Source organism: Ursus arctos, chromosome Y (assembly GCF_023065955.2).
Source record: "Ursus arctos isolate Adak ecotype North America chromosome Y, UrsArc2.0, whole genome shotgun sequence".
Lineage (NCBI taxonomy): Eukaryota > Metazoa > Chordata > Mammalia > Carnivora > Ursidae > Ursus > Ursus arctos.
The window spans coordinates 30,178,511-30,204,116 of NC_079874.1; the positions used below are offsets into that span (position 1 = coordinate 30,178,511).

General features: G+C 48.3%; 1 protein-coding gene across 1 annotated transcript; it reads left to right on the top strand.

Annotated features, from left to right (window-relative positions):
- The first annotated feature begins 1,907 nt into the window (after positions 1-1,907).
- LOC130544290 (cytokine receptor-like factor 2) lies at positions 1,908-22,939 on the top strand. Its single transcript, XM_057315365.1, has 8 exons — positions 1,908-1,989; positions 11,020-11,122; positions 12,653-12,816; positions 14,250-14,383; positions 16,739-16,901; positions 17,826-17,931; positions 20,406-20,490; positions 22,664-22,939. The coding sequence occupies exons 1-8, from the start codon at positions 1,908-1,910 to the stop codon at positions 22,937-22,939; spliced, it is 1,113 nt and encodes a 370-aa protein (XP_057171348.1).
- The last annotated feature ends 2,667 nt before the right edge of the window (positions 22,940-25,606 follow it).

Sequence of the window (25,606 nt, forward strand, 5' to 3'; positions counted from 1 at the left end):
CTGTCTTTCCATCCATTCTTCCATTCATTCACTCATCCATCCACCCACCTATCCATCCATCCATCCATCCATCCATCCATCCATCCATCCGTTTATCCTTCTTATCTATGTACCTATCAATCAACCATATATCCTCTCTCTATCTATCCAGCCAGCCTCTAGCTAGCTAGCTATCCATCCATTCATCCATCCATCCATCCATCCATTCATCCATCCATCCATCATCTAGTATCTATCTATCATCTATCTATCTATCTATCTATCTATCTATCTATCTATCTGTCATCTATCTATCAGCTATCACACTAGGGTATCCACATCCTAATCCCCGTGTGGTAAACAGAACAATGCCCCCCAAAGATGTCCACATCCAAACCCTGGGAATCTATGAATATGCTACCTTACAAGGCAAAAATGTTTTTGCAGATGTGATGAAGAATCTGGAGATAGGGAAGATCCATCTGGATTATCTGGGTGGGCACAGGGCCCTCATTTCTGTGAGGGAGGTAGAAGGGTCAGCGTCAGGGAAGAGCTGTGACCTTGGATGCAGATGTTGGAGGGATGTGGGTCTAGGAGCCAAGGAATGTAGGCAGCTTCTAGCAGCTGGGAGGGCAAGAAATCCGATTCCCCGCTAGAACTTCCAGCAGGAATTCCAGCCTGCCATCACCATGATGTTTGCCCACGGAGACCCGTTTGGACTTCTGGTCAGGGTGTAAGGATTGCTGGTCAGGGGCCAGGAAGACCTGAGTCAGCCTGTACTTAGTAAGTGATTGGAAGCCACTCAGCTCATGCTAAGCTCCCCAGAAACAGAGTTTTCACTCCAAAATGAAGTTATTCCTGTTTTTTGGGGTTTTTTTTTTTCCTATGTCCTTTGGCTCACAGATTCTGTGAGTGTTTGTGAAAGTACGTTGTACCTATGGCCTACAGTAAGCACTGTTAGTATTATTAAAACTTTTTTTAATTTGAAAAATTTTAAATTTTAATTAAAAAAAGTAAGAAAAAAAATTTTTAAGTAATCTGTACCCCCCCAATGTGGGGCTTGAACTCATGACCCTGAGACCAAGTCTCATGCTTCCCGGACCGAGCCAGCCATGCGCTCCTCTCTGATTTTTTTTTTTTTTTTTTATTGCGAGAGCCCTGGGCACCCACTTCTGGGAGTGCATTAGAAGGCAGAAGCGGCAGACGGAGACTGGCCACAGGTGGTCAGCCCCAGCTTTGTGCTCTCGATCAACAACGTACAAACCAGCCTCCCCATTAATGTCCCGCCAACGATGATTCTTCATTTGAGTTCTTTTTTTTAAAGATTTCAAAATTTTTTTATTTATTTGAAGAGATAGAGACAGCCAGCGAGAGAGGGAACACAAGCAGGAGGAGTGGGAGAGGAAGAAGCAGGCTCCCAGCGGAGAAGCCCGATGTGGGGCTCGATCCCAGAACGCCGGGATCACGCCATGAGCTGAAGGCAGACGCTTAAACTGCGCCACCCAGGCGCCCCTTCATTTGAATTCTGAAAGTCCCCCAATGTGCACCTTATGGACGCCAGGCTCACCCCCACTTGGCTGGAGTCAGATGGGAGGGGGTGTCCGGTGTCCTCACCTCTGGATGACCCACCACGCGGACCATCCACACCGTGGCTGCAGGACCTCGCTTTGCCCACGAAGTTCCTGACCAGCCAGAACGCCTTCCAGCCCAGCTCCTCATCGTCAGTGTGTAGGCAAAAGTGAGCTTGCTTTTTTGTCATGGTTGGTTTTTTTTTTTTAAACGAGAGTCATCGTTTTAAGTAAAGATTGACTCTGTTTCCCGTTGTCATTTCCTTGTTTCTGTTCCACTCTTTAAAACCAGGGTAAGCTCTGCACATGAGCCATGACGGCACGGCCCTTCTGCTCACCCTGTCGTGTGTCTGTGCCACCATGTGGACGGCGTGTCTGCCCTGGGCGCCTGCAGCCCTCTTCCTGCTGGCCGACGTGATCGTTTCCGAGGACTCGGCACCGGGTAAGCGATGTCAGTAGATGTGCCCACTTGTGTGGATAAAATGTTCTTTATTTCAACCTTCCTTCCTTCCTTCCTTCGTTCCTTCCTTCCTTCCTTCCTTCCTTCTTACGTTTCTGTGTTTCTCTGTTTCTCTTTTGCAACTGTATTATTTTTCATTTGCTCTTTTGTAACAGTAACAAAGAGTTAGCTCAGATTTCCAAGTCTCTGCAAACCTGAGCTCGCCTGTTCGCACAGGGCTTGTGATGGTTCGAGTTTGAATGCATTCGGTTCAAATGCATGAAAAATAAATGAGTGAACACAGGAGCCCAGCGTCTGCTGCGTTGAGACCCTGGGTGGTTTCACTCTCGTTTGTCCCGTGCAAGAGCTCAAAGGCGTTTTGTTTGACTATGGATCTGTCCATGACGAGCTCGTGTCCCCTCCGGGAAAGCTGAGGGCGTCGGTCCCCTCCTTCCGCCCCAGCTGTGGGCTTCAGAGCCGTCCATCTGTGGGGTCATCCTTGAAGCCCATGGTGGTGCCTCCTGGAAGTGATCCCAAGTTCCCACCTTGCTGTGTGTTCTCGGAGCCTGTTCCCGGGTTTTTTTCTTTCCAGAACATGACTGCCAGGCTGCATGGTCCTGGGATATACTTTGCTAACACGAGCCCCGCGAGAGAAGGCAGATGGGAACATGGGAGAGACTCAGCTGCAGCCGGGATGGTGGGGCAGGTCTCGCACCCCACGAGGAGGTCTGATTGGATTTCCCAGCGTGAGGGTGGCTCGGAGGGGAGCCGGGGATGGAGGCTCAGGGACTTCCCGTCAGTGAAGTGTCCCCTCACGTCACTGCACGTTCACCCTTGTGTTTCTGAGCTGGCTTCTTGCCTACGGGGTTTGCAAGGCTCCGTAGACCCCCACCCCATTTGCTAGAGTCTCATGATGGCGCATCGGGGTTCCAGCAGACACCCCCAGGAGTCTGGGGGAGTGCATGTGGGGGTCTCCCCAGGCGGGGGCCACACTGGCTGTAACCTGATTGATTCCCAAACTCCGTGCCACACCCATCAGCCCCTTGTCACAGGCTGAGAGCACAGCGTCCACGTGCCAGCCATCCAGGTGGACCCATGATGGATTGCACCTGTGTTGTACCTCCCGGGGACCCTGGTGATTTCCTGACATCCCTGCCTCCCTCCCTGACACCCCAGACTTGGAGATATATGCAGAAAAGCACGGTGTAGACCAGTTCTGGGTTCTGACCTGTGAGCAGGTGCGTGGATGGACCATGCACACACAGAGGTGCCCAACACACTCGAAGCCTTTCTAGTACCTTGTTCGGTTTTATTTTATTTTTTCTATGTGTCTAAATTCAAGGAGCCAACGTAGAGCATTCTAGTAACTTCTTAGAAAACACCAGGCCTTGTTCAGTTTGTGAACCGTGTCTGTGGTTTGCTTGCTTTTTCTTTCAATGGTGGTGTCTGCTGTTAATTGGCCTATGCTCCCCCCACACTCAGCAGACACTGGGTTAGAGTGGGAGGCAAGGAGGGGAGTGCAAGGCGAAGGTTATCTGACCTTCCTGGTGCCCCTGAATGCATTCCTGTGGGGCACATCTCCAGGTCCGTGGTCTGGGGGGCTGGGCGGCTGCAGAAGGTTTCCCTGTGCACCTGCCTCCTTCCGCGACGGGAGGGACACAGACCCGGCATCAGGCTGCCTCTGCTCCAAGGAGGTGGGAGGACCCTGGCTTTCATCCCCGCCTGCCATGTTGCTGAGTCTGCACGAGCCTCAGAGGGAGTCCTGAGTCCAAGTCCTCCACAAACACAAAGAGGCCCAGACACATGCGGGACCGCTGTGAACACACGTCTACCTGCGTTTGCACACCAAGCATGGGGTATCTCAGGAGCATGGGTGCTTGCGACTGCCATCCCTATATCCTACATGTCATGCACCCTCCTGTTGTGGGTTCAGCCGGGACCCCTCCGATCTTCAAGTCCGACCCCCTGGAACCTCCCCACGGGAACTTATTTGGAAATAGGGTCTTCGTGGATGTGCGCACAGCCAGTTGTCAGCAGCGTCCCCGTCATGGGGGGGAGAGATCTCTAAGCAGGGAGGTGTGTCTGTGTAATGCAGATGTGGGAACCCGGGTCCCAGCCGGAGTGGAGAACCAGAGGAAGAAGGGGAGCCCGAACGGGGTCGGGTGGCCGGGAAGGACGTGACCGACAGGCATGAGCTGGATTCCAGACGGGTCCAGGTGGGGATGGGCCAGGAGGGTGACACCCCACCGTGTCGCTGTCTTTGCATTTGAGTGGATCAGCATGTCAGCTGCATAGTAAAGAGAGAAGGAAAGAGGGAGAGAGAGAGACAGTCTCAAGGACACAATTAGTCATGCTCCTCTTTCCAGAATTATTGCACGGCTTCACCGGACGTCACTCTGCTACCCGGGGACCCTGTCGGCATGGGGCAGGGCTCGGCGATGGTGTAGTTTCGGCCAACTTCCTTCGAGCAGACAAGTCCCCTGGGAGGCGCGGGCATGGGGCTTCCCATCCCGTCAAGCACCTGCCTGTCTTTGGGGATCTTACTTCGCCCCTTCTCGAGCTCAGTGCCCTGGCATTTAGGACAGACAGGAATGATTCAGACCCTCTCACCTGACTCACGCCGCGGGTCCCTGTCGCCTTTATTCTTGTCTCCATGTTCTTGACCTCGAGGTGTGCAACCCCCAGAGAAATGGGAAGTGACCGAGGATTTTACACAACGCTGTCTAGCTTGGGCATTCCGTGGTTTCCCCCCGCCCCACGCAACCCGCTGCTTTGATCGGACCTTGCGTACCAACCCCAGAAATACCCAACACTATTTGGGTGCACAGTCCCCTGGTGACAGCCAAAGTCCCAGTAGCAAATTTGTGTGGGTCATAAATCATCTTTTCTGTCTGTCTCCGTGTGTAGTTAACGGAGATGTGGGTCTTGCGGCTGGGAAGGAAATTGTTGGTGCTTCAATCATGCAGCTGCAGGGGGAAGACCCCCTATGTGCCGATGCGCTGGGCTCCAGATTTTGTGCAGGTCTGGGAGGGTTACGGAATCAAAGGCAACTTTAGGAAACATCTGCTGGGTCCTTGACATTGGGGAGCTGCTGGTGACAACAGGTTCCCATTGCAAGACCTTTGTGGCGGGAGGGGGGGACCCTGCTTATCAGTGTTGGCGGAAAAGATCTCCGTCAAGGGAGAGAATCCACACCAGCCAGGGCAGGGCAAGAAAGTGAAACACGACATTTCGTTGTCGTTGTTTTTTGTGTCTTTTATTCATTAGTTTTTTTGTAAGCAGCTATATTGGGAAATAATTCATCCATTTAAGGCATTCAATGCTTTTTACTAGATTCGGAGAGCTATGCAACGAGTTTTAGAACATTTCCATCATCCCCACAGCAAACGCGATCCCCGCGAGTCCTGCCCTCCCCCCTCCCGATCCGTCCCCAGCCCCCGACAACCGCTAACCTGCTTTCTGTGTCTGTGAATTTCCCTCTTCTGCACGTTTCCTATCCATGGTGTCATCCCAGTACGTGGCCGTTTGTCTGCGGCGTCCGCCACTCGGCCGCGTGTTCTCATACTTGAGCCACGTTCTAGGACAAGTGGGTTCTTTATTTCTTCTCGTGGCTGAATGACACGCCGTCCTGTGGATGGACCACGGCGTGTCTGTCCAAAGACACAGCTTTTTAGAATCTGGAGCAGGGGCGCCAGGGTGGCTCACCCCGTTGAGCATCCCACTCTCGCTGATGGCTCAGGTCGTGATCTGAGGGTTCCAAGTCTACACCATGAGCAATGACTTTAAGAAATATGGTAAAATTACGTGGCCAGATACAATTTGTTTTTTCTCAAAATTAAGTTGCTTATTCTTTTTAAAAAGTGATGGTAGATACAATTTTTTGTAAAATTAAGTTGCTTATTGTTTTTAAAAAAATCATGATAAACTATAGAATGTTCCATCTTAATCTTTCTTAAGTGTGTAGGTCAGTGTGACATTAAGTACATTCACAGGGTTGGGCAACCATCCCTACCACCCGTTTCTAGAACCTTCTCATCTTCCCCAACTGAAACTCTGTCCCCATGAAACGCTGACTCCCATACCCTCCCCATCCCCTGGTCCCACCATGTAGTGCCTGTGGGGCTTTTCGCAAAAGTGGGGATTTTGAATACAAGTGAACTATTGATGAAGTCTGGTAATCAGTGTCCCGAGGATCTTTCTCTGCCTCCTTCTCTCTCCATACAGACCACTTCTATTACTAGGGCTGCCTGCGTTATGGGTTCTCTGGTACAATTTGCAGTTTTATGTCTTTGCCTCTCGACACGACCAAATAAATTCATCTTATCTCGTAAAATCAGCACGTGCTTTCTGAGCAACAACTGTGGGGAAGAGCAGTTCTCGTGTCCCTGCGTTCCTTTTGGTTAAAGAGTTGACATGCAAAGATGGGGCCCCTGAGATCCCAAGAATGAGATGGCTTTGCTTAGGAGAAACAGTGCCACCAAGATTACTAATAACAGATAGACCCGCAGCCTGGGAGCTAGGCCTGTTCCTGGAGAGATGCGGGTGCACCTGACCCTGTTGGGGAAATTTAACAAGAAACAAAATCGTTTGCTAACCCAGAAGTCTCATCCGAAGGTGGAAGAGCGAGAAAAACCACTGTATTATTAAATCAGCATTTAACCAGAATGCAATACTCATCGCGCATAATGCACCAAAGAGATCTGCAAAGACAAGAGATCTGCAAACACAGAAACCTTATTTTTAGAGCTCGTGGACACCACCCACCACAGGCATATTCTGGGGATTCACAATAACCAGTCCTCCAGTGGGAGACCCCTCAGCGCCGTTTGTCGCACGGAGTTCTCCCCAATTTCACCGGGTAATTGGAGTGACGGTCAGTGTCAGCTGATTGGTTTTATCCAATGGAAAAATCAACTCCTATCTTTACGACAAGACATTGTTTTATAACTTGGAGCCAGACTTACCCTCACACAGAGGTTGGGACCTGGAACATCACATTCCTTGGTATTTGCATTTCAGAGAGTTGGCTTCGGGGTCTGAGAAAGATATTCCTGGGTCCTAAATCTGGGGAAATAGATTATTAACTTTTAAAAGGATTGGGATGCATGTCAAAGAGATGGAGGAAGATCTTAGAAGTTTCCTCAAGTAAATTCTCCAAGAAAGGGAGGGGAAACATCTCTTCCTTTTTTATTTTATTTTATTTTATTTTATTTTATTTTATTTTATTTTATTTATGATTTTATTTATTTTCTTAATGATTTATTTATTTTAGAGAGAGAAAGCATGACCTGGAGGGGCAGAGGGGGAGGCAGAGAGAATCTCAAGCAGACTCTGTGCTCAATGTGGAGTTGACATGGGGCTCGATCTCATGACCCTGAGATCACGCCCTAGCCAAAATCAAGAGTCAGACGCTTAACCGACTGCTCCACACAGGCAACCCTTATTTTATTTTTTTAAAAGGTATTTTATTAATTTTTTAAAGTAATCTCAAGACCCAGTGTGCGGTCAGACTCACCACCCCAAGGTCAAGAGTCCCATACCATAGACTGAGCCAGGCAGGCACCCTTTTTATTTTTAACAGGAAGAAGTAAGTCTTTTATTTTTTAAAATATTTTTTACTGATTTATTTGAGAGAGAGAGGGAGTGAGAGAGTGAGAGCACGAGTGGGGGAAGAGGGGCAGAGGGAGAAGCAGGCTCCCTGATGAGTTGGGAGCCCAACTATGGGCTCCATCCTAGGACCTTGAGATCATGACCTCAGCGGAAGACAGACGCACAACCAACTGAGCCACCCAGATCCCCAGATGTTTTATTTTTAAATTTCGATTTGCCCTTACAAGGTACAGGGCAGGGCAGGGGTGAGGACCAAATGCGTAAGCAAAAGTTCCCTTTCTATTTTGCAAACCGCACCCAAGTCTTTACGAATGGCTTGCTAATCTTGGCCCTCCTTTCACGCCCGACTGAAGAATTCACTTCAAGAGAAATACTGTGCTACATGAAAACATTTTGTAGGATCAGCGGGACACCTTCCATGCTTTCCTTCGTCTCAGAGAAGTCTTGCCCACACCTCAGTGGCGAGAACCCCAAAACCGAGAACCCCCAGGTCCCTCACCTAGACTCGAGAGGAATGTCCGAATCCATTCTGAGCAGTTAGCAAAGACGCAACAGAAACATGGTGACTTCCTTTTCTCTCCCCTTTTCAAGTCTGACCAAGGTGCCTCTTGTCCCTGCAGCTGACTCAGCATGTGGGGGAGGAAGTGAAGCACAAGAACATTTCTCCTTTCCTGCTGGTGCCCTGGGGTGTCTGGCTTTATCCATTAGACATTTTCCACAGACAGAGGTCCAAAGATCTAACATAATGTTTGCTGAGGACTGAGCTGTACCCTTCCCTCCCTTTCAGAGCCTGGAAGGTACTCACCAAAGAGTTCCTCTTCTGAAGGTCAGGGATTCCCAGAAGCGAGGACGTCCTTCCCGACATCTCTTTTCTCTATTTCTGGAACCAGTGGGTCGAGGTTGAGATCATCTATTTGTGATCAGTTCCGTCAGGAACAATGGTCAGCACAGAACAGAAGTATTCCGTACACCTTGGGCATTAGAAAGTCTTCCTTAAAAGCTCAAAGAACATTTATATCCTTCAATCTACCTTTTTTTTTTCTTAAAGATTTTATTTATTTATTTGACAGAGATAGCCAGCAAGAGAGGGAACACAAGCAGGGGGAGCGGGAGAGGAAGAAGCAGGCTCATAGCAGAGGAGCCTGATGTGGGGCTCGATCCCATAACGCCGGGATCACGCCCTGAGCCGAAGGCAGGTGCTTAACCGCTGTGCCACCCAGGCGCCCCTTCCATCTACCTTTTATTTTCAGAAGTTGGGATAGAGCCTCAGTCCCATTATGTTTTTTTTTTTTAAGATTATATTTATTTATTTGAGAAAGAGAGAGAGAGAGAGGAGAGGAGCAGACGGATAGGAAGAAGCAGACTCCACGTTGAGCACAGAGGCTGACGTGGGACTCGATCTCATAACCCCAAGGTCACAACCTGAGCTGAAACCAAGAGCTCGATGCTCAACCGACTGAGCCACCCAGGCGCCCCACCAGAGTCCCATAATGGGATTATTCACAAAGAGTTCCACTTCTCTATTTGCTGCCAATTGAGCACACCTTTCCTGAATGTTTTTCTATGTGTTGAGCACAGGGCTGGGCATGATGGGTGACATGGGGGCATCAACCAGATTGGAAAAAGAAGAGACTAAACATAGCTGAGAACAGCACAGAGAGGACTCGTTGGGGTCTCAACGAATGGCAGTCAGATTGCCAAAATGCAGGAAACTGAGAGACAAAATATGCACATGGACAATGGCCAAAAAATCTAGGAAAACAGAACTCTGATTCACAACGTGTGGCAACCTGACCAGGAAACCTGCCCCTCCAGTTAATACCTGACAACTTCCCTAATTTTCATCCCACCTTTCAACTCTGAACCAACCACGAAAAACCAATTATGGTTTTTTCATCTAACCAATCCCGCCGGACACCCTGCTGCCAGTGAACCACCCACAGCTCCCCCTGTGCCAACAGCCCCCATCAGGACAAATCTGAGCCTCCTCCCACCCCCTCATTCCCCCATCCCACTATGGTGCTCTCTCACTCCTCTGTCTGCCTTTGAGTCTCAGCCAAATGCAAGCGATGGTCCTCAACTCCCGGGTACAGCAAGCTTTGGATAAATGTCTTCTGCTTGTGTTCATTTGGGTGGCCTTTGTTCATTTTCACAGTGTTGATAGTCATTGGCCAATTGCATGAAAATATTGGTTGGAGGTCTTGAGAAATATGTAAGGGCAATACAAGATTGGATTTGGATTGCTGAGAGGCCATGATGAGAGAGCGTGGTTAATTCCAGACCATGAAGTGGGATGTAACCCCATGAATGTTCAGCAGGCCAAACCATCCAGCCCAGAGACCCCACAGGAGAGCTGAGCAAACAGAGCTAAGGCCAGGACCTGTATTTACCTCCTGTTTAATGGGTTGGGGGGCTGAACCCAGCACTGAATGTGGAGTGTGAGTTCCTGACCTGGGGACTTCCAGACTCTCCTTCTCAGCATTTGTGGACATGTATCTGTTCACCTTCCTTTCACCCACAGCCTGCTGAGTGCTAGAAATATGTCCAGTGATCCATCCATCCATCCATCCATCCATCCATCCATCATCTATCTATCCATCATCTATCTATCTACCTACCTAATCCATCTATGTCTATTATCTCTCTCTCTCTCTCTCTCTCTCTCTCATCTATCTATCTATCTATCTATCTATCTATCTATCTATCTATCTATCATCTATCTATCTATCATCTATCAATCATCTATCTACCTATCCTGATACCTCCACTTCTAACCCAACACCACTGGGTTCATTCTAGCCTTCCATATTCCCAAAATTGTTACTCCCTTCTTGACAGTTGGAAACTTGCCTCTTGTTACCCACAGCATCACAGCATAGTTGCTCAATCCTACAATACACTCATCAACTACTTTCACAATGACTAACCGAGACATCTGTGAAAATCAAAAGTACCCAAGCCCCGGTCACTTGAAAAGCAAAGACCAGAGGACTCATTTGTCTGTGAGCTTTTTTCAACTTGTCATATGTGGTGTTCTGAGTGAGACAGTGAGCTTGGTGGATGGGGGACAGTATCTAATGCTCCCCCCATGTGTCCACAAAAGTTGATGTCATCAGACACACAGCCGATACTCAATAGCTGCTCGTCATACCAATTAATGGTCATTATCTCTTGCAAACATAAGAAGAAAAGCAGCTGTAATCTTGCTGCTGACTTATGCTTCTGTCCTGAGCAAACGTTATATATCCTCCAGGTCTTACTGACATAATCAACGCCTGGCTTGTTTTCTGAACATCTTGATTTCCTCTGTCCCTTTAAAGCATTCAATTATTCTTATGACAGAAGTGCTGATGTCCTTTGACAAATTTCCAACCGTTTTCAGCATTGCCTCAAAAGGTCCTCTATTTCTCTCTTTTTACCCAGAGGCAGCATTGCACCCTCAGATCATCAACTTTAATTTTGAAGTTGTGCAGGTTACGTGGAATGCAAGCAAATACCCTGGGACAAACTTGACTTTCCTCTACAAGTAAGTGCCCCGAAGACGGGAACACCATGCGCTGGGCTCTGAGACACTGGCAGTTGGGAGGGCCAGACAGTGAAGCTGTGAAGAATCAGAACATGCAAGTGTGACTGTGTGTATTCTGTTAGTCCTGGGCCCTCACCACAACCGCAACCACAGATCCCCAAACCTCCTAACCAAGTGATGACTGAGTCACACTCAAAACCACCTAGATTCTTACCAGGACATCCAGAAGGTATTTTTTCATCCAGAACCATTTGCAACGTCTCAACCGATACCTCGAACCAGAGCCCTGTTCCCTCGAAACATGTTATGCAGCCATGGCAAAGGTTAACCTTCTGAGACTTTTCACGCCACCTTACCAGCAGCCACCTTCCAAAAATGGGTCTCCCTATGATGGCCTTTTTTTTTGGTCTTACAGACTCGAAGACATGAGTATAAATGTGGGAGGAAAGGATTCCCCATTAATTTAGTCTCAATTCTGTGAATGGGAGATGTGTGATGTGTGATTGAGTCTTTGCAGTTTGATAACATATGAGACAAATGGGAAAGTGTACCCAAGGGGGACATTTCCAGGTGAACTGGCTGGGAAAATAAGCCTAAAAAAAAGTGCTGCATTTTCTAGGCGGTCACACAGGTAAGTCACTTCAGCATCAAGTCACCGCTTGGATTTGAGGACTTAAGGACGGAGCCTAAATGGGTCTTAAATGGGCACCATGTTTTTTCTTAATATTGTAGGAAGCTTCAGGGAGATCTCCAATCTTGGTATATCCTTATCAAAGTGCCTCCTCAAATCCGGGGCCTGGTTATTCTGCAAGTCAAACTGTACTTGTATTCGTTTTCTGGGGTTCCTGCAACAAATACTGAGCAGCTTGGAACAACAGAAATACATCCTCCCCCAGCTCTGGACACCAGAAGTCTGAGATCCAGGCGGGGCAGGGCTGTTGAGATCCAGGCGGGGCAGGACCACTGAGATCCAGGCGGGGCAGAGCTGTGCTCCCTCCAGAGGCTCCAGGGGAGGGTCCTTCCTCCTTCTTCCAGCTTCTGGGCTCCCGGCGTCCCTGGACTGGTGGCCACATCCCTCCCATCTCTGCCTCTGTCCTCACGTGGCTTCTCCTCTGTGTCTGTGTCTTGCATTGTGTGTCTTATACGGACAGTGTCATTGGATTTAGGACCCACTGTAACGCAAGATGCTGTTATCTCGGTATCTTTCTTTTAATCGTATCTGTCCAGACTGTATTTCCAAATAAGGTCCCATTCACACACTCCAGGGATTAATACATGAACATGCCTTTTGGAAAGCCACCATTCAACCCATTACAGGGGACATTCAAGGAGCTTAACCTTTAGAGAGAGGGGATACTTTTCTGTTTGGACAGTTCTTGCTGTACTTGTAAGAAAGGGTGCTTGAAGCGAGTGAAAGGGGTCCCCAGTCTGAGTCCATGGCAGACATGTGGAGCAAAGGAGTGGCTAGTAGATGTGTGAAGATGTTCTTTTCAAAGACTATGGCTGAGTGGTTCTCTTTTTGAACCACAGATTAAGCAGTGATGAGACCAGTAGCCAATGCTCCAACTATATTCTTCAGCAAAGTCACACTGCTGGATGCTTCCTGGAGGCAAAAAAGGATGAAATTCTGTGCTTTTCCATCAGAAATGGAACACATCTCCTTCTCACCAAGTGCCAGTGGATCAGCGCGTACTGTAAGTACCAAAATGAACTCATCGCCAAGTGCTCCTTTCCTACTCCAACTTAGAAGAGACTGGTCTTCTAGAAAATCCATCTTGAACACACTGGGCAAAGATGTGGCATGGCACTCTGCCCTCCAACAGAGAGAGAGAGAAAAGCACCCTCTTACACTCCAAACCACCCCATTGGTTTTTCTTAGGAGTGTTCAAGCTTGGCTGTCTATCCAGGGTTAAAAAAATACTGTTCAAATAAAATGAGCACAAACCAGATGGTTTGAAACAACATAAATTAATCATCTCCTAGCTCTGGAGACCAGAGTCTGAGATCCAGGCGGGGCGGGACCCCTGAGATCCAGGCAGGGCAGGGCTGCTCCCTCCAGAGGCTCCAGGGAGAGTCCTTCCTGCCTCTTCCAGCTTCTGGGGTTCCAGGCATCCCTGGTCTCGTGGCCGTGTCCCTCCTGTCTCTGCATCCATTTTCACGTGGCTTCTCCCCTGTGTCTGTGTCTCTCCTCTTCTGTCTAAGGACACTTGTTCTTGGATTTAGGGCCACCCTAATCCACAATGATCTCATCCTATCTTGATTATATCTACAAAGACCTTATTCCCTAATAAAGCCACATTCACGGGACGAGAGATGAGGACTTGAACATACTTGTTGGTGGACACCATTTAACTCACAAAAGTGTTCACTTTCTAGAAGGGAGTCCCATGTGACATTTCCCATGTTCTGTCTTCCTTTTAGTTTGCTGGGGCTACTGCAATGAATTACTACAAAATGCGTGGCTTAAAACAAGAGAAATTTGCCCTCCCACAGTTAAGAAGACCCCAGGCATCTGAAATCAAGGTGTGGGCAGGGCTGGTTCCTTCTGGAGGTCTGGGGGATGATCTGTTCCGTGCCTCTCTCTTGGCTTCTGGTGGCTGCTAGCAACTCTTGGTGTTCCTTAGCTTGGAGAAGCGTCAGCGCCGTCTATACTTCTATCTTCACATGTCCTTCTCCGTTCATGTGCCTGTGTTTCCTTTTATGAGGACACCAATGATATAAGATCAGAATCCACCCTACTCCAGTAAAACCCATCTTTTCTTAATAATTATACCTGTAATGATCCCAGATGCAGTAATACTCTGAGATATGGGGGCTAGGACTTCAACATATATCTTTCTTTAGGGGGACAGTACTCATCCCATAACAGATACATAGAAATTTTTCACACAACCTTGAAGAGTTCCTTTCACGACACACATGCAGGTCCTTGGAGCTCTGGTTAAAACCCTTGCTGTAGGTGTAATAAGGACCAATATCCCCCCACCCCAATCTAATAAAGTATTGATGGAAGGATTCCTGCAGGCAGAAGAATATGAGTCTACGCAAGCTGACCACTATAATTTTAGACACGTGGAATCTTTACCTTTGTAGAGGTGGTGATCATTTTGTTGTCTCTCCGTCTTAGTGAAACCCAGCTCCCCGAAAGACTTGAACTTCCAGTGGCATCAGGAAGCCATCACGGTGACCTGCTCTGATCTGCCCTACAAGCGTCTCCTCTATGAAATCCAGTACAAGAGTATGTTTGACACTGAGTGGCAGGTGAGCGGGATGGCATCTTCTTCTCAGGGCAAGTGTAAGCGAGAATCCCCAGGTGGTAACTGAGAGAAACATGGAGAGACACAGAGACAGATGTTGACATTTATTTTAAGGAATTGCTTATGGGATTATAGGGACAGGCAAGTCTCAGGAGGGCAGCAGGCTGGAAACCCAGACAGGTTTCCATTATGGTCTTGAGACTTCTCTGGGAAACTCCATTCTGTCCTGTCAAGGCCTTTAATGGATGGAGTAAGGCTCACCCACATTATAGACTGAGCTAAAGTTGGCTGACTAAAACCATTAATCATAAAAATAACTTTACAGTAACACCTAGGCTGGCACATGATTAAAAAACTGGACACCAAATCTGGCCAAGTTGACAAATAAAATCCACCATCATCACACCCTGTACCATACACCCCTCTTTGTATGCCTTTTGAACACATGAGAACCCTTTCTGGTTCTGAGTATATGGGCAATCTATGGAATGAGTTAAAATTGTGTGAATATCAATGACCCAGGGGCTCACAGTTGTCTTCCAATAATCAAATGACCACCGTATGAACAAGGGATTAACTTCCTTGCAAAAGCAGAACCAATGGGCAAAATCTGCAGAGAGCAGATGGCATCACCCAAATCATGTACAGTGAGGTGCCCATTCCTGGAGGTGCCCAAGGAAAGTCTGAAGTTGGCTTGAAGGGGCTCTCCTAAAGAGTAGAGTCTAGCACGGCAAAAGTGCTTAAGCTACCTGGACTATGAGCTCCCTGCCAATCCCAGGATTCAGTGTTCCCACAATTCTGCAAGTACACCTGTGTCCATCGAGCTCTGCACACTTGGATAATGAGGTCAATCAGAAGCACCATATCGCACGGCACCATCCAAAGAGTAGGGGAAGCTAAAGCCGGGTGCGTATAACTCAACATCTCGGCCCAGGACAGTCGATATCTGCCATGTGTACAGGTGTTAGGAGGGACTTCCTTTAACATTCATTCAAGATGTACTAATTAAGTGTCTACTATGTCCCAAGCATAGAGGACATAATAATGGCACGTAACTAGGGCAACCTGGGGATGGAAGTGATAACACATGAAAGGCATTGAGTACGTTCCCTCTTACTATGGGTACTCTTACTACTCTTACCACTAGGCTCCCACCTACTACTCACTCTTATTACTCTTATTATTATTATGTTCACTAGCGTCTGGACCAGGTACATCTGTGGAGATAGCAAGGAGATCTGTCATCAGATGGGAATCCCAAGATGTACATTGTGTAGGAGGAGGCAAACCATAAGTGTATGCGTTACCTATGTGACATGCCCCCAAATCTGGGAATAGCGCAATAAAATGCAGCAATAGGGATAAAAATGAGAATAGCATTGTAAGCCTCTTGTATGTAACCGAAGCGGGGATGGGGGACCTTTCAGAAAAGAGAAAAAGCTGACCTATTGCTGGGTCTAGTACAATGCATCACTGAAATGAAATTTGATGAAACTCATCAAAGTAATACAAATTAAAGCAATAGGTGGGTACCGGAGTTCACCTAAGGGGAGCATGCTAATAATAAAAGGTGTTATTGGTCAAGGAGGTTGAGCATTAACAAACTTTAAGAATTTATCAATTGTCCTAGTTCTGATCTATTCGGTCCCTTTTTAGAAATTGATCCTAAGGAAAGAATTCAAAATGTGTATGAGGTTTTATACACAGAGACATCTATTGAATCATCATCTAAAATAAACACAGAGCATTGGAGGCCTATATGCCATACAATAGGAAGATAATAAAATAAATGATGGTACATTTGTACGATAAAATATTTAGGAGTCACATGTTAGTGCTTTAGTGATAAAAGATATTTTTAGATATAAAAGATATTTAGTGATAAAAGCAATGTGTACAGTAAACCATTGCATTCTAGGAATACTCCTGGAAGGAAAGAAAGAATACCAAGTTGTTAACAGTGATGATATCATGGAGCTCAAATAAAGAAAGTTTTTATGTTTTTTTGTTGTGTGTTTGTATGTGTGTATGTTTTCTAAACTTTCCAAAGTAAGCTTGAATTACTTTTGTATTCATACAAAAAAAAAATTACTTTTTTTTTTTTTTTTTAAGGAGTAAGTTTTCACTAAGTAATTCTTAAAAGCATCTGTGGTAGTATCTGTTACAAAGGATTGTTTCTTCTCGGAGGGGCGTGTAGAGATTGTTGCTGCGTGTTTTTGCTGTTTTTTTGTGCTAGGCAGACAGAGGAAGTGCAACAAGAGTGTGAATGCTGAAAAGTAGGAATCTTATGTGACTCCCTAGTACAAAGATAAAGAGTTTAGGTCACGTCACTGATCACTGTGTTTGCTTTTTTCTTCAGTCCAAGGAGGGAGAAACCTGCAATATTACGACAGATGGCTTGGATGCTGAGAAATGTTATTTCTTTCGGGCCAGAGTGAAGACAATGGAGTCCAGCTACGGCCCTGACACATACCCAAGTGACTGGTCAGAGGTGACACACCAGCAGAGGGGACAGCTGAGAGGTAATGCTTGCCACACAGCAGCACCACGCCTGCACATGGGCCAGCACCCTGCCTTTTGGGGGAGAGAGGATTAGGGGCACCTAAAAATGAATGACCTCACCTCCTCCTTCAGAGATCAATTTGAAAGCAATTGTTTCTCTCTCCAGGCTGCCTACCTTGTTGGGCTAATTTTCATTTTCATTTTTATTAACAGCAGCAATGATAATAAGGACTATTTATGAATGTTGTTACAGTGATACAGGCATAGATTATAGATATACAAATAGATGATAGATGACATAGATACACAGATAATGATAGATAGGTAAATAAATGATAGTTGATAGATAAACAGATAAATATAAATGGATGGATGAGTGGATGGATGGATAGATACATAGATAAATATGATGGATGGGTGGGTGAGTGGATAGATGGCTAGGTGATAGATAGATAGATAGATAGATAGATAGATAGATAGATAGATAGATATGATGGACGGATAGATAGACAGACTGATAGATATAGATGGACAGATAGAATAATGGATGGTTGAATGGATGGATGAATAGATAGATATGGATGGATGGACAGATAGTTGGATAGATAGATGATGGATGGATGGATGGATGGATGGTTGCATAGATGGATAGATAGATAGATAGATAGACACACAGACAGACAGATGATAGCCAAAAACAAGCCTCAGTGTCCTCAAACACCCTTGGCAACACAAGTACCTGAGAGCAGTGTGTTGAGTCTACCTACCCACCTCCTGCAGTGATGTGTGCCTGTCCAGAGACACCATCTCTCTTTCCAGGTTACTTCCCACCAAAATCAAAATTTGCTCCGACATTACCATTGATAAAGGAAGACAAATGGGGAGCTGGAGACTGATTGACTGTCATCTTGAAAACTGACAGGACTCATTCTTTTTTGCTTTAGATTCGTGCCAGGAGAAAAAGCTTTTCCCGAAGTTCATTTTAATTTCTGGCACGGTTGCCTTGCTGACCGTGTTCTTTCTTCTTCTGTCTTTATGGAAAGTATGGAGGTAAGGATGACTCTCGCCAGTCTTGTCATTCACACGGGAGAGAGAGCTTTGCTTTCCATATGTCCACAAAGTAAAGAGAAAGAGAATCACCTGATAGGTCTATAGAGGGGAGCATCACGTCCCCCACAATACACACTTTGCCAACAGTGTCTTACAAGAAAATTGAGGGAAATAATGCCAAAAATGCAAGGATACCTGGGGCTTTCATTGAGAAATACTCTCATAGAGACAGTAGCATTTATGAGGGTGAACTCCTACCAGGGGGTTAGCTTGCTTCAAACACAGACCCCGCTGAGCTGTGTCCGTGTACCGTGTTAGAGTGACAGGTGCTTAAAACACCTTTCAAATATTATTGAGGCTTATCAAACTGATTCGTTGGGTGAAGTGAGTTGTACGTAGAAGCTTGTCTGTTTTTTAAATCCCGTGACAGATATATCAACACAGTATTGTCTGAGACCACAGACAGCATCTCCAAAATATTCTATTAAATAGTTTTCTTTGCTAACCTTCCTTACAACAACGTAACCACCGCGATTTCCATATTTACGTGAACCGACTTGCGTTGTGCCCAGGCGTCTGGCTGTCAATGACATGTGAGAGTACCGATGCCCAGGGTAGTGGGTACCATCTTTGCTTCTTAGCATGAGGTTTCCGTAGCGACAGCAGGAACGATGGAGCTCCATCCTGGAGCACTGAGGCTGGGTTTGCGCTAGGGTGAGCTGGACAACTCCAAAGGGTCCCCTTGGAGTGCGATACAGCATAGAGGTGCCTCACTTAATTCTCGCACGTTGCCCATGACCTTTCCAGTTTCACCTCCTCTCTTTCACCAGCTCGAATAGATGCCAGCCAAACGCTGCTCTGCTAGGGAGGAGATGAGGCAATCAGATAAGAGAGTCTACCGGTCACAGGCGTGGTGTTTTACAGAGCTGAAACCACCCCCAAGGGAAACTGAGGGGCACGATTCTTGGAAAACACTAACACTTGCCCTTGTCTTCAAGGGAAGCCCTATGAGCAATGAGGGTTGGAAAGTCAGCTATATTGGAATTGGTGTCCTAGGGCGGCCGTAACAAAGGAGCAAAGATGGGGAGGCTCAAACCACAGGCATTTATCCTCTCCCAGTAATGGAGCCTGGGAGGCTGAGATCCAGGCGTGGGCAGGGTTGATTTCCCCGGAGGCCTCTGTCCTTGGTGTGTAGACGCTGTCTTCTGCCTGTGTCCCCTCTGTCTGTGAGCACATGCATCCCTGTAATCGCTCTCTCTTTTTATAAAGACAACAGTCCTATCGGATTAGGAGTTTAGTAGATTAGAACCTCTTAAGTTCAGGGGCGCCTGGGTGGCTCAGTCGTTAGACGTCTGCCTTCGGCTCAGGGCCTGATCCTGGAGTTCTGGGATCGGGCCCCATGTCGGGCTCCTACGCTGGTAGCCTGCTTCTCCCACTCCCCCTGCTTGTGTTCTCACTCTCGCTGGCTGTCTCTCTCTCTCTGTCAAATAAATAAATAAAAATCTTAAAAAAAAAAAAAAAAGAACCTCTTAAGTTCAGTACCCGGGGGTCTATGAATTAAAGTGACTGAAGACAGACTAACAGGAGAAAAGGCACATGTTTCTTTATTGATGTTATAATTTTATGTGCAGGGAGGAGTCACAGACAGGAAGGGAAAACCCAAAGAGGTAGTTAGTCTCGGAGCTTATATACCACTTTAACAAAGGGTAATGACCATGGAGAAGTGGGTAGGCAGAGGAAAAGGGGTTCTGAAGCTCCAGGGGGGTAAATTCTGAGAAGGTGACTAGGAAATGTATAGACAAAACTAACAGTAGAGAAAGGTTGTCTGTGTGGAAAGATCTCAGTGATAAAATTTGTTCTCCTCTTCCTGGTAATCGAGCGGGGAGGGGGGCGCCTTTACAAATGGAAATTTCCATTGCAAAATGGGAAACAGATGCCTTGTTTTTAGGCAGGTGGGGAAGAACAGAGAGCTCCTTCTTCGTGTCCTCTATCTTAATAGCCATCAGCCTCAAATAATCAATGGTCCAAGGGGCATATTTTGGGGCAGCGTATTCTAATCATCATCAGACCGCTCCCTGAAGACTCACGTAACCTTCCTTATTACCACTGGAAAAACCCATTCTCCAAACACAAGTCTCAGGGAGGGTTAGGACTTCAACCTAGGAATTTTGTGGGGCCACTGCATTAAAGAAACAGAAGTAACAGTCCGTATGTGACACGCATCCGTATTGTGCATAAAGGTTTTCTGTCCCTGTAACCCCATACTTTCTCAGTGGGAGGTGTCAGGTGGCTGCTGGGAACACGGTGCCTGGGCAGTTGGGGGGGGGGCTCATGCCTTGACATTGAAGGCACAGTTCTGTCCAGGTGCTACATCCCCGAGGGGGGACTGTGTCCCCATACTCAGCCCCTTGAAAGTCCACAGCCCTGCTCGGCGTTGCCAGCCCACCTGACCAGACTCTCCATGTCCATTTCAGAGTTAAGAAGCTCCTCATGCCCACCGTGCCCGATCCCAAATTCACCTTCCCTGGGCTCTTTGAATCCCACCAGGGTAACTTCCAGGTAAATGCCGTCCTCCCGTGTACGTTCAACAGTATTTCTTTGTCACTCTAATATCTCCCCGCGCACCGTGTTTCAAACCGACATTTATTCCGGCTTCCTCCTTACGTGCCCGTGAGCCTCTTCTGAACCGAGAACCACAGCTTTCTTTGTTTTCTCCTGGGGGGAGAGACAAGGTGCAGAGATGGTTGCAAAGCGCGGCTTCTCTTTAAGTCGGCCCCAGAGAGCTGTGCCCTCATGGGATTTTCCAGCCCAATCGCCTTTTCATCTCACCAGGAAGTTGTGTTCTTAATGTGTTCCCCCTGCACAGCTGAAAACAGACCCGAAACTTCCGCTTTTAAACGGCTGATACTCCTTATTTCATTCACTTGATAAATGCTTTCGGAGGGCTGACTGTGAGTTGCTGGGAATTAGGGAGAGGGGACTAGCCCCCACTCCCAGGAGCTCAGCAGATGGTGGCGTGGATTTTACGGGACAAGGCATCAGAAGTTTCCTGGTGCTGCCACTAATCAGAGCCTTGAAACAACAGAAATTAATCACCTCCCACCTCTAGAGACCAGTCTGAGATCCAGGCGGGGCAGGGTTGCTGAGATCCAGACAGGCAGGGTCTCTGAGATCCAGGCGGGGCGGGACCCCTGAGATCCAGGCGGGGCAGAGCCGTGCTCCCTCCAGAGGCTCCAGGGGAGGGTCCTTCCTCCTCTTCCAGCTTCTGGGGCTCCAGGCATCCCTGGGCTGGTGGCCACGTCCCTCCCATCTCTGCCTCCGTCCTCACGTGGCTTCTCCTCTGTGTCTGTGTGTCTCCTCTTCTGTCTCTTACAAGGATCCCTGTCATTGGATTTAGGGCCTCCCTGATCCAGGGTGAGCTCATCTCGGATCCTTCATTAGTCACATCTGCAAAGTTCCTATTTCCAAATAAGTATACATTTGTAGGTTCTGGGGGTTAGGATGGACATATCTTTATTTTGGGAAGGGTGTGTACCAGTCCACCTTCCACAGGAGCAAGTTTAATTTCAAAACTACTTAGACGTAGGGGAGAAAAGAAAAAAAAAAAAAAAAACCAGGGGAAAAATTTTTCCCCTACTCTCTTAGTTTCCATGTTCAGGGCCTGCAAATCGAAACGATGAAAAAGACAGATTAACAGAAGAAAAAGCGTATTTCATACTCACACGAGGGTGGAGGAGGGTTTGCAAAAAAAAGTGAAAATCCCAAAGAGGTGGTTAGACCCAGGGGCACTTGTGCCATTTTAACAAAGCGTGACAAAGCCTGGAGAAGTGACAGGGCAGAGGAAAAGGGAGGGTTGGGCCTCCGGGTGGCAGGTGCGATGTGGGAAGGTGGCTACAATGATCCGTAAAGCTTGTGGAGTGAGGTTTGTTACGCAGACCGAAGCCCTCTGGGGCGGCCAGGGCTGTCTCTGCAGTTGTAAGGACACCTTCACAAACGGAAATCTTTAGTGAAGGGAAACTTATGCCCAGGGTTTTGTGCAGAAAGGGGGGAGGCAGAGAGCTCCTCCCACGGTTCTTCTTTTTTAATCGCCTTCCGCTCAAAATAATCTTTGGCCAAAGTGCCTTATGGTGCTGTGTGTGGCGGGGAGGGTCCTGACCCTTTTCTAGGAGAGGGGAGAGAATAAGAACAGAGTTTTCAGGACAGAAAAAATGAAGAAGGAGACGGGGAGGCTGGGCAGGAGAGAGCAGACCCCGAGCAGGAGCAAGGACACTCCCCCTGTTGGCACAGAGTCCCGTGGAGTCCCCTGTCCCAGGTGCATCTCCCGCTGGCATCGCGAATATCCCGGGGTGGGGGGGGGGCTTGTTAGAATTGCAGCTTCCGGAGCCCACTTGGACCCACTGAGTAATAACCCCGCCCACAAGACTCCAGGCGACTTGCAAACACAACCGAGCTTGAGAAGCTCCACCGCAGAAGGCGTATTCCTTGCGCTAACACGTGTAGATGGCCATGGAGGTTTTGCAAAAAGGCTTCGAGGCCGATAATAAAAGGCAGGTCTAAAAAGCACCATGGGGTTCGTGCAAAGATGCCAGACACGACCACAAGCGTTTTCTCTTCCCCTGGGATTGGCGTGCCCGCCAGAGGGAGGCCGCCTGGGTCCCAGGGATGCTTGGCCAGGGGGCACCCGCCACGAGGCATTTCCTTGGGTTTACGATGCAATGTCTCATCCCCACAGGAGTGGATCAAAGACACGCAGAACGTGGCCCACGTGAATAAGCTGGAGGCTGCGGAGCAGGAGTGCATCCCGGAAGACGCCCTAGTTGTCCACCTGGTCAAGAACGAAGCCGAGACGGCCATCGTGACGACCAGCCCTTTGTGCCCACAGACAGAGGAGGAAGAGGTCTCCGGGGACCCCAGTCAGCTCCCTTTCCGGCCCATGCACGGCGGCGAGATGGTCTCTCTTGGGGGTTTTACGTTTGTGATGAGTGACAACTCATACATAACGTTATGAGGGGGCGCAAACTCAAAGCCAACATTGGGGTCTATGTGGACGTTATGGGATGGAGGGGGAGCATCTCGGGGATTCAACACCATGGTAAAGAGAACACCAAGGATGCCGGTGTCTGGGGGGGGGGTCACTGAAGACCCCACATGCCGAACCAATGCACACCCTCGGTTAGCTGTCGTGCCACGGACGTTGGTATTCAAGGGCTTGAAGGCAGATTCACTGTAGATGGGATACAGTGTGTTGGAGTGTTTCTTGCTTTCAGCTCCCATCTCCTCGTTGCTGCTGTTTTCCCATAAATCATAAGGAACGATGACCGGGGTGCCCTGAAACCATCTTCCTCCGTGCATGTCACCCGCATCCTGCCCTGACATCATTTGCATTCGCAAGCGGTTTCTCTGCTCTTTCGTTAGGAGGCACACTACCCAGCAAACAGAGCTCGCTGCTCCCGGGTGGGAAAGGAATCCTTTCCTTTACAGATGCCAACCAGCCACCCAGCTCTTGCTCTGCGACAGAAAAACACCCACTTTTCAACCACCGGGGGCGCTGTCTTCACGAGACTCCGTTCTTCTTGGCATCCACACTGGTGGCATTTACCCCAGAGACAGCGAATGTTAGAATGTCGTGCGCGGTCACCCAAAGCATTTTTCCCTTGAGTGCATGTCACGTTTTATTTTGTGGATGGGAATAAAGAGACAAAAAGAAGAATGGGTGTAAGACTTTTACTAAGACATAAGTGGGTTGTTGGTGTTCGTGTAGACAGAGGAGAACACTACCAGCTTTATCCCCTTGGGCTTCAAGTACGGGATGTTCCTAGATTCTCGAGATCATGGTTCTCCGGGCTGGCACTGGTGTACCTTCCCCGTCTCTGCGGCCGGCTGCAATGAATAAATTTGGAGCCCGTGTGTGTGTGTGTGTGTGTGTGTGTGTGTGTGTTGGGGAAATAGAACTTCAAAACACTTCTCCCCTTCCCAGAAAGCCCTCCACGGAGGTGGGTTTGCAGTTTGGAGCCAGGTGCCAGCCAGTCAGGCCTTCCCCTCCTGCATTAGGGCGGCCATAAGAAATACCCCACACGGGAGAGACTTAAACAATAGGTATTCATCTCTCGGTCTGGGGACTCAAAGCCCGAGATCCAGGTGGGGCAGAGAAGGTGATTGTCAGAGATCCAGGTGGGGCCGAGGCCAGTTCCTCTTAACTCATCTCTCCTTGGGTGTACACCCTGTCTTCTCCCTGTGTCCTCATGTGCTTGTCTCTCTCTGTGTGTCTGTGTCCTTGTGCTCTGTTCTTAAAAGGACCCAAGTCCTATGGGATCACAGCCCACCCTACTGACCTCATTTCACCTTACTTACCTCTTTGAAGACCCAGTCTCCAAATAAAGCCTCATTCTAAGGTCCTGGGTTAAAGCCTCAACATACGGATTTTAGGAGGATGCAATTGAACCCATAACAGCTCCCATTTAATCACAATAAGAGGTGAAGTTGAGGAACGCAAACCGTGCACCACGAGGGGGACCCACGGGTGAGGTGCCAGGGAGCCTGTGCACCCACATGCACCCTCTGTTTCCCATTCCAATAATTACCACCATTTTGCACCGGAGAGATGCCCCCAAGATCTGGCGCAGCCAAAGCAAGAAACCCAAGAGGTGTGTCTCTGTCACCAGCAGGACGGTCTTGGACAAGGAGGTGCGTTACTTGCTTATTCATTAAAAGCATTCTGCTCATCCTCCGGGGGAGAGCTTCCCCGGGACGCCACGTGTAGCACCTGTTCACATGGATTTAGTACCTGCTCAGGTGCGAAGGGGGTACGCGGAAACACAGACCAGAGGAGGGGACCCGGGCATTTTCCAGTGATGCTGAGAACTGGTTTTATCACACAGGAAAGCAGGTTGTACGCCTGCCTGGAAACCCCCCCTGTGTTTCACAGGCTGGCAATGCCCTAGCACACATGGGCCTGGAATTCGGGGGCTCTCAGCCATCTACATTCAAGTGTCAGTCTGGCGTGCAGTGGTCCCGGGACCGCGGGTGGGTAGAGCTGGGTGCAAACACCACTTCCAAGCAGGTGTGACTCCAGCCCTCACAGTACTTACTCTATTAGGGAAAATGAGCTTTATGCAAGTAATTCTGCACCGTGCAATGCTGGGCAGAGGGTGTGGGGGGTGGCGTCTGCCATGGAGGACAAGCCTGGCTTCTGGGTTGGGAGGGCCCCCCCCCCTTCAAAGGAACACGAGTGTAGAAGAGAATACGGGCTTTCTGCACATGAGTGCTGGGTCTGCACGCACACGTACACGCACAGGCTCACAAAGATGTGTGGTCAAGCACTCATGGCTTGGTCGATATCGAGAGCCTCCAGGCTCCAGACAAAGACTCCAGCTCATCCCTGCTCCCCACCAGCCCCTCCATGTTATAGCAAAGCCCTGCTCCAGTTCCCGGACTCAGTTCTGCCCTGTTCACAGGTGTACATGGTGCTAAGCGCCCCCATACAGTAAGCTGTGTGGTTTCAGTGACACGTGTTAAAAAAAAAAAGAGAGAGAGAGAGAGAGAGAGAATGGGATAGTAATTAAAGGGATAAAAGCAGATTTTGTTCACGGACGTTGCAACAGAGGATAGGAAACCTTGGTAGAGACCCAGCTCAGCTCTGAATACAGCATGGGCAAGTGGGGTTCAAAGCCAAGGA